The sequence below is a fragment of the Cystoisospora suis genome (genome assembly GCF_002600585.1).
Source record: "Cystoisospora suis strain Wien I chromosome Unknown contig_795, whole genome shotgun sequence".
In the NCBI taxonomy this organism is placed as follows: Eukaryota; Apicomplexa; class Conoidasida; order Eucoccidiorida; family Sarcocystidae; genus Cystoisospora; species Cystoisospora suis.
In genome coordinates, this window is record NW_027153596.1 from 1,391 (window position 1) to 10,939 (window position 9,549).

The window sequence follows — 9,549 nt, forward strand, 5'->3', positions numbered from 1 at the left end:
TTCTTTCTTTCTCTCTCTCACTCAGTCTGTCTCTGTCTTTTACGTGTCTCATGTCTTATCTGCGATATACCTTGTTAGCTATTGTCGAGTCATCGAGACTTTGCTGTAAGAGAAGAGAAGAATCCGCCGCGCTTTCTTTCTGAAGCTCCAGTGACTGGAGCTTCTCTTCTTGGAGGTCTCTCTCCATCTCTAATTGCTGTACTCGTGACTGCAGATCTCGCCGATCTTTCTCATTCGTAGACAGCAGTTTCTACACAGGGGGAAGGACAAGAGAAAGAAAGAAAGAAAGAAGAAGTCAGAAGGAGAGAGCATTTACTGGAGAGGCAGATTAGGACCAGCATGCAGCGCTGCGACGCTACTAGAGAGACAAGAGATAAAAGAGAGAGGCTCTTGAATTTCTTACAAAGGTCTTCTGTCTTAATCGAAACACTCATTCTTCTCTTCTATTCTTTGTCTATGTCTTCATGGCTGTCTCCTAATTCACCCTAGAGTTGCTTCTTCCCTGCATCCTCCTAGATGTGAGACCATCCACCGAGTGTATGTACTCGCTGTAAGTATGTATGTAGTATGACCCTCTATGTATGTCTGATACGTATGAATATGTATAGATGACTCTCTCTGTATGGATCTATTTTCTTAGTCCCATCCTTTCTACTTAGCAAAGAGAAAGGCAACGAAAAGGAGAGGAAAGAAAAGAAGAGAGACAGTCTCCCTTCAAAAAGACAAGAAGAAGAAGAGGATGTTGAGCAGTCATAGAGGAGATGACAGTCCTTTCGCAACAGCAGTTGACTGAAGAAAAAGAAGTCGCCCCCACAAAGAGGAAGAAATACTCTTAGCAGACGAGAATCTCTTAAGAAAGAAAAAGAAGAAAGGAGTAGTGATAGTGATAGTAGTAGTAGTGGGTGTGTTGTACCTGAAGATCTAGGACTTCGTTCTTCAATCGTGAGGCTTCCATAGATTTCTTCTTCTCTGGATAGAAAGAAAAGAAGGTAACCATCTGCATGTCTTCTTCTTTCACTCCTTTCCTATCTATCTATCTATCTCAGTATTTCTCACATTTGAAAGGTATATTTCTCTTTTTCTGTATGTGCTGCATGCGTGTGATGGATATCTATCCACATCCACCGACCTCTCTCCATAGTCAGATGTACATTCCCTTCCTCATATCTCATACTTCCTCTGCGGGTGATACATCTATAGACATCTATACATACACAGATAGGTATACACACATGCAGATATCACTATAGATATAGGTCCCTATCCACTCAACAAAGCCATCTCTACAGACCCTGACAGGTCATACCTCCTTTCTACGTATAATATACACTTATATACATACATAGAATATCTACATCTCCACATTCATATGTAACTCTCTCTCTATATATATATATATGTATATATGTGTATGTATATAGATCTCTCTATGCACCCCATACATATAGGAGAGGAGTGGTGAAGTGGGGCCAGACTGGCGAAAGCAACGGCGAGCAACGATGAGAAGGGGGAGAGCAGCAAACCGAGGAGACACACTGAGTAGAGACGTGTATGTATGTATGTATGCAGGCTAGGATATGTATGGACCTCTCATACGTAGAGACATAGACCTTAAGCTAGTGAAAGCCGGAGGAGAGGACGGCGTATCTATCTACGAAGATGCCTAGATAAGATACATATAGATTTATATATATACATCTATACTTACCTCTATTGACATAGCTGCATGCATCAGTACAGGATCTTTTCCACTAGTATTGAATCTCTCTATCTTATTCTCTCTTTCTCTCTCTGTGTAGATATACGTGTAGATGGGTAGAGGAAGATAGATAGATATACGCAAGAAAGAGTCTAGAGAGAGCTTTTGAAGAGGAAGCGAGAGCAACACAGAAGAATGGATTCTTTCTTTTCTTTCTCTTTCTTCTTCATCTTTATAATTCTCCTATGAAGCCACTCATCTAGCTCTTTCATCTTCCTCATGTCTCTTCCACATCTACCCGATCTAATACCTATACAGGTGTCTAACGCCTAACTGACACATTATACTTGAAATAGGTAAGAGACTCCAGGTGGAATGGAGAGAATCTATATCTCGAAGAATGGAGAATAGAGATGTGCACCTCTCAATAGACACCTCGTTCCCTCTCTTTCTATTCCACAGACACAGAAAACGTAAGCAGCGGAACACCCAGAAGGAGACAACGATGAGGGAGAGGGATTAAGCAACAAGAAATAAAGAAGAAGATAGGAGAAAAGAGAGAGAAGGAAAGAGATGTATCTGCAGATTACCGGCGGCAAGATCAAAAGAATGCGTTCTCAGGTGCTCCTTTAGCTCTCGAACTTCGTCGCGAGCTTCACTGAGCTGTCTCGAAGTTTCTCCTGCCTCCGTGTGCATTTCCTCGATCACTTGAGTGAAGTGCTACAGACACAAAGAGAACAAGGACAAAAAGAAGGGAGAAGAAGATGACAGGAGAGACAGAGAGAGAAGGAGGAGAAGAAGAAGAAGAAGAAGGAGTGAAAAGAAAAGAAAAATACAAGAGCGAAGAAATCTGATGTGGGGCAGGTGTGCTCGTCTTCACTCGCCGTTTTCCCTCATTACAACAAGCATGAGTCGTCAAGGAACCTAACAAGTTGAGGTGTATGTACACCGCCTGATCTATCTGCCTATCCATTACATAGGTGGAAAGGCTGTATTCAGTGGATCTACGGCTACATATATAGATAGATACACCTATATACATGTAGATACATCCATGTAAATCCCGGGTGTATGCGTTTTTCTTTAGAGAGATGCAGTCCATGCATGTGATCGAAAGAGAAGAATTGCTTGAACAGAGGAACTTCATTAGATCGCGAAACCGGAGCAAAGTAAAAAGACTAAGAAGAGAATCGGCTCCTGCTGTGACAAATGTGAAGAAGAGCCATCGCACTTTCGGTCTCTTTCTTCTACTTAGGCAATGTAAACATAACTTCAATACATCTACAGCCATAGACACATGCAGCTATGCCAAGTGGATGACCTCTCCTTCTTGAGGGGAGAGAAACCCTTCATCTTCTCTCTTCTTCGAGACTGGAGATGATGAGCATGACCTCTCATACCAAGAAGAAAGAGAGAGAGAGAAAAAGAAAGAAAGAAAGATTTCTTCTCTAGCATGTCTTTCTTCTTCTTGTTCATGATGAACGAGAGAAAAGAAGCTCGACCACGGATTACCGCCAGTGGACAACCGCATCACCTTTGTGTTCAGGTGTACATACACCCCAGCGTCATGAGGAGACAGATCACAAGAGAGATCCTCCATACCCATGCCCCAATACATACCTCCATCCACAGAGAAGACAGCACTTGGAAACGCCAAATAAAGCTAAAGCAAGATGAAGACAGAAAGAAAGTTAGAGAGAGAAAGTTGAAGAGAGAATGAGAGAAAGTCATCTACCTCTTGACGGATGGCCATCTCCTTTTCGAGTTGTAAGACATATCTCTGTAGTTCCATTCTTTTCTGCTGTTCCTCTTTGTGCAGCTCGTGCTCCGGCCTCTGGTGGGCCTTCGCGAGATGTGCGTGCCTCTCCGCTCTATTACGCCAGCACGTCCGATCAAGAATCTCCAAAGCAGAAAAATTCGCTCCGTTGCCTACGCAAGTAAAGACAGGAGAAAGAGAGAAAGAAAGAAAGATAGAAAGAGAGAAAGAAAGAAAGATACAAAGATGCGAAAGAAAGGAAGAAAGAGACACAGAGGAAAACAAGTAGGATAAGAGTAGTAGATGAGAAGAGAACAAGAGGGAAGAAGAAGAAGAAGAAGAAAAGGGGGAGAGATATGATAGGTGTGAGCTATGGAGTTTCGTTCTGTTTCCGTTCTATCTATCTAAAAGAAGGGACGATGGAGAGGATCTACCAATGAAAAGAAGAAGAGAACGGGGATGAAGAAAAAGGACACCTTTACCGAAGAGAGGGAAAAGATAAGGCGAAACAAGGAAGAAATGCAATCGAACGTACACGTCATGAAGAAAAACATGCAGAAGACGTTTTGCGTTGGGTATCTATCTTCAATCTATCTTCACTCTATCTCTAATCTATCGAATAGCTAACTAGCTATCTATCTATCTATCTGTCGATCTACCTATCTGTCTGTCTTTAATCTATCCATCTATAGAACTCGGTACAAGGGAGAGGTGAAGAAGAGAGGAATGAAAGCAGGGCTAGAAAGGAAAGTTGAGCAGTACCAGACATTAGTATGGAGTCGACGATAAGACTTGCAGGACAGCAGAAGCCGAAAAAGAGAGAAAGATAGCACAGAAAACGAAGAGGTAGAAGAGACCGAGGACTCCGCCAATCTCCCCACAGAAGAGACAGGAAAAGAGAGAGGAAGAAATGAAGAGAGAAAGGGAGAGAGTTACCTCCAAGATCGACGTGAAGAAGCGTATGATTGAATTTCTCTAGACTTTGAACAAGCAAAGCGCATGCAGATGCCCCCATGCCGTTATGGCTCAAATCCACAGACACCAAAGTCCTACACACACCCAAAGAAGAAGAAGAAAATGAAGAAGAGAATGAGAAGAAGAGTGTCTGTCTTACAGAAATCTCGAGAGATAGTAGATTCCCTCCAGAGGAGCGAGTGTAGAACGTACTAAGAAGAAGATCAGAGAAAAGGAGAACAAAACAACGGAGGACAGAAAGAAGACAAGGAAGAAAGAAGAAAAAGAATGGCGACGAAGTCTGGTAGAAGAGGTGAGAGAGTTGGGGTGGGTCTCTCGAGTTGCGTCAGTTCTGCTCTTTGATCAGCAAGACGAAGAAGAAGAAAAGAGATCTTTCCGATGGTCTACGGATGTGAGGAACTGGTAGAAGAATCCAAGGAAGCAGTCGAGGGCGTTAACAAGAACTTCTCTAAGTCAAAAAAGATTCTTCTTCTCTCTCTTCACTGCTAAGGACAAGAGAGAAGAAGAGACTCGGACGCATGTCTCCTTTCTCTTTCTCCTGCTTTACGCCTTCATCGTCGTCACACTACCAAGGATACACAAGAAAAGAAACTCTCCTTCTTCTTCTCCGCCCTACCTCCTACATCTCCCCATACAGTATACGTACAAAGAAACACAAATACACAAAGACATCAGAGAACCTTTCTCTCTCTCTCTCTCTCTCTCTATATATATATATATATGTATATGCATATGTATCTATGTATAGCATACATCTATACCTATGCGTGTCTGTTTCTAGGCGGGTGTGCTTGGATAGCTGTTTGCATGCGGTGAGGGTTCTCTTTGTCGTCCCTCTCCGTTTATAAGACGATAGCACAGATAGAGTGAAGAAGAGAAGTACGTACAGAATCTAGAGATGCTTTAAAGACAGGAGAAAGTGAGAAGGAGGTTCTTACTCTTGTGCGAGGGAGCATAGATTAACACGCCTAGGACAAGAAGTGTACATGCTAGCTCGGGGTGACGAAGAGGAACAGGAGCAAGATTTGTCTATCCTCTCCATGGAAAAGAAGACATGAAAAAGAAAGAGATCAGATAGAGCGACGACTATAAGAGGAGGAAGAAAGAAAGGCACAGGAGAGAAGAAGAAGAAGAAAGCAAGAAGAATCATAAGGTGAGAAGAAAGAATAAGAAGAAGAAAGAAAGAGAGAAAGAAAGAAACAAGACTTACGTATTTCTTGCAAGAAGATCAGCGACGCAAGCAGCGCCTTCATTCCCTAGACGGCAATGTGAAAGGGAGAGCGTCTCAAGCCGACAATGGCCTCCTACCCAGTCACAAAACTTTTGAAAGGTGTATAAACACCTCGAAGAAGATGAAGCTTTACCTCCTCCTGCTGGGCCTTCTGTAGCTGAGTTCCCTGACGGAAAGGAGAAAAACGATAGAAAGACAAGCTAAGATAAGAAGGGATCTAAAGAAATCGACCGTAGGCCAACAGAGAGACAGGAGATACAAGAAAAGTACAGCGGAGAGGGACACTTTTACCATCGATGAACGTAACGTAGATAGATGGATAGACAGGTAGATAGATAGATTAAAGATAAAAAGATAAAGATAGATAGATAGACAGATCGATAGATAGATTAAAGATGAAAAGATAAAGAAAGATAGATAGGCAGATCGATAGATAGATAGATTTAGGATAGATGAATAGATAGACTAGAGATAAATAGATATTCTAGAGATAGATAGATAGATTAGAGATAGATAGATTAAAGATAGATGGTAGGCCTTTATACTTGTGTATGGAAGCGGTCTATGAATTTCGTCTACTGCAAATTCTTTCACTAAGAAACTCGCGGTATACTTCACAAGTCTCATACGTATCCATGCATCCCCCGTACATACACTATAGAGTTGTATAAACATCCATACATGCATGCACATATAGAGTCACACATACCCACATACCTCATACACCATATAGTCATACATACATGCATACATACATACATAAGTACATATTCATACATACTCATAGATATTCATACAGTGGAGATCCATCCATGTAGAGATGTGTAGGAGAGACCCCTTGGTAGATCTCATTCAAAGGAGGGAGAAGAGCTCACCTTAAAGAAATGCAAATGACGGAAGGAATCCTTGCATCGATCGATCTATCTACCCAAGCACCTATCAGTCGACCTCTCTATCTCCGTAGTCAGACCTAAAAAGTCCCTCTTGTCTCCCTGAAGAGAGAAAGGGAATGTTAAAAAGCTTTTCTTCTCTCTCTCTTCAACTCCCTCGAAACGGCATGCTGTATGTGTGGTGCATGCAGACCAGACGGATGCATAAAGAAAGAAGAAAAGAAAAAGAAGAGGAACAGATATAGCAGGAGAGATAATATCGACTCCTATCTATTTCAACTCGTTCGACAAGAAGACGAAGAAAAGAAGAAAGATGAAAATAAAAAGAAAAATAAAACCATTCCTCCTTCGAAAGGAAAGAATCGTCATTCATTCATTCCTCATCTAACCTTTGTTTGCATAAAAAAAAAAGTGGAGTGTACATACACCTGGAGGAAGGATAATAGATCAAGGAAGATGAGTCTGTCTACTGATTTGGTACCTCTTCTTCTTTTTCCTCGTTGCTTCTCTTTTCTTCCTCTTCTCTTCTCGAGTAAACCTGCTTTGTAAGAGATGTCTGCGACACCCTATTCCTTATCAACATGATTCAGAAGAAGAAAAGAAGTGCCAAATCTCCTTCTCGAAAAGAAGAAAAAAGGAAGATGAAGAATGGAAGAAAGAAGAATGAAGAAGAGGAAAGAGAAGAGGGTTTCCCTGATATAAAAGAAGTCGACAAGCAAGAAAAGAGGGTTTGATAGGCGGACAAAGAGGAGGAGGAAGAAGAAGAAGAAGTATTTTCATGTGATGAAGAAAGATAAGGCTTGATCCATCGTCGCCATGACAAGCCGAAGAAAGACAAAGAGAAAAGAAGAAAAGATCGAGTGAAGAAAAGAAAGGAAAAAGAATATGAAACGGATTGACTGTATGGATAAGAGAGAATGAAGATCTTTCTCAACCTTCTCGGTCTTCTTCCTCCTTCTGTCTTCTTGAAAGATCTTGGGTATAAGCAGGTGTAGCGAGGGAGGTCTCTTGACTCTTCTTTCTTAAAGAAAGAAAAGACCCATGAAGAAAGAAAGGAAAGATAGAGACAAAAGTGACAAGAAAGATCAAAAGAAAGTTGAGAAGAACGATAGAAAGAAAGCTTGTTGAAAAAAGCTTACTAAGACGAAGAAGAGAGCCCATCGATGTGAAGTGGAGAAGCCACTTGAAAGAAACACACGGAAACTCTTTTCCCCCTTCATACGAACATGTCCCTCTGCTGTTGACAAGAGCTCCTTTTCTTTTTCTTCTTTTTTTCTCTCTTTCTTTAATCTTTTATTTTGTCTTCTTTCTATCTTAGCTGGGTCGTTCTCTCTCGGTGTAACGGAGATCTTCTTCAGAGATTCTCTTTCACCTAGACAAGACACATGGGTGTTGCTGTCTCATTAGGCTTTTCTTGAGAAGAACCTGTAGATTTCTTTCTTCTTCTTGTTGTTGTTTTATCACATTTCTTGCTAGGAAAGATCAAGACAAGCGAGCGATCAATCGCATGCATAAGAGATTTCTTCAAGACAGAGCTAGATGAGAAGAGGGTTGTTTGCCCCCCGGGGAATGTATGACGGAGATGACGAGAAGAAGAGGTCGTAATACACATCCATAGACCGGGAAATCCCTCGACAAGATAGATCGATGTAGATATCTCTGTCTGCTTCTTCTTCCTCTTCTTTTGCTTTTCTTTTCTTCTTGTTCTCTACTTTTCTAGCTCGACAACCCCCCTTTGGCGCCTTTTTCAAGAAGCGGGAAGGTGGGAGAGAAAGGGGAAAATGACCCTGAGAGAAGATGACGTGAAGACGACACTGACGATGAGAAGAGAAGCGAAATCTTTTCGATAAGTAGGCGCACAGCTTTGCTTCTTCTTCGTCGTCTTCTCTGTCCCACGGTGTGAAGAAGAGAGCGGAGGGGTTCTAGAGAAGAAGAGAAAGTCCGACGAGAGAAAGAAAGAAAGAAACAGACAGTTCCAAGGCTGTTCGTTAAGAAGCGGATGATACTGAGAATCTTCTTTCTTTCTGTAGAAGAGAAGGGAGAGGAATGGGACGACAGGGGGAAGAAGAAGGACAGTGCGGGAGAAAAGGGAGAAACAAGAGAGGAGGTGGGACAGGGGGGAAATGGAGAATACAGGGAGATCGCGAGAAGAGATGAACGGAAATTACAATTCTTCCGTTGTGAAAGACAAATAAAGATGAAAAGAAAGACAAGAAAGAAGAGGAAGAAGAGAAACCTGTTTGCTTGTCGATGGAAAAGAAGAAAGATCAGAACGTTGTGACTTGTGACGCGGGAGAAGAGGGGGGGTGTGACGATGCGCTAGGAAGAGAGCGAGGGAGGGAGGGAGGAACACCGACAGCCCGGAGATTCCAGACACCCCGCGAAAGAAGAAAAAGAAGGACTACCGCAGCATAAAAGACGAAAAGCTTTATAAAGCAGACAGCAAAAGGATGGCTGGATCATAAGGAAGAATGATAAGCAGGGTCAACGTTAAAAAGATTCATGAAGTTTCTCTCCCTTTCTCTTTATCGCACTCCGCAACGACCTCCTCGTCTTCCCGCTCTCCCTACGGCTCTTCTTCGGCTCCCCTCTCTCCCCGTGCACAGACATCATCTCTTTCTCTTTCCCATGTCTTTCTTTCTTTCTTTTGCTTTCCCACTCGGGAGAAAAGCAAAGGAAGTTAGTTAGCAAAGAATCCGCGAAAGTCTGTCTTAAATAGCTCGTGTCTTCTTGGCGTGCTGGCGAACGGAGAAAGCGAAAATGAAGAGGCTGACAGGAATTTGATCCATCCCGTGAGAACCTACGGGGATGCCGACGCCCGAGAAGCTCTCCGGAGAGAAAGAGAAAGAAAGGCTAATGGAATTCTTTGAGAGAAAGTCTCTCCAAGCTATAAAGAAGGAGCTTTCTTCTTGTTTTGAGACTACTAGTCTTCTTCTTAGGTTCAAGACACCGTGAAAACCTCAAGACAAGAAAAGATCAAGAAGACAAGCTAAGCCGA

At 42.3% G+C, this 9,549-nt stretch overlaps 2 protein-coding genes across 2 annotated transcripts in view; both read right to left on the reverse strand.

The window, feature by feature from the left end:
- The window catches only part of CSUI_001924 (myosin heavy chain), a gene marked incomplete at its 3' end in the record, with an annotated part of 6,826 nt that extends 999 nt beyond the window's left edge, over positions 1-5,827 (reverse strand). The window contains exons 1-6 of the mRNA XM_068062127.1: positions 5,641-5,827; positions 4,392-4,504; positions 3,435-3,628; positions 2,290-2,419; positions 914-969; positions 71-250 (exon numbers count right to left, since the gene is read on the reverse strand). Of these exons, the coding sequence (XP_067925895.1) occupies positions 71-250; positions 914-969; positions 2,290-2,419; positions 3,435-3,628; positions 4,392-4,470 (639 nt within the window). The remainder of the gene's footprint in view (positions 1-70; positions 251-913; positions 970-2,289; positions 2,420-3,434; positions 3,629-4,391; positions 4,505-5,640) is intronic.
- Positions 5,828-6,702: 875 nt separating this feature from the next.
- CSUI_001925 (uncharacterized protein) lies at positions 6,703-8,906 on the reverse strand. Its single transcript, XM_068062128.1, has one exon. It carries the CDS (start codon positions 8,161-8,163, stop codon positions 7,924-7,926), a length of 240 nt encoding a protein of 79 aa, XP_067925896.1. The 5' UTR covers positions 8,164-8,906; the 3' UTR covers positions 6,703-7,923.
- Between the last annotated feature and the right edge of the window lie 643 nt (positions 8,907-9,549).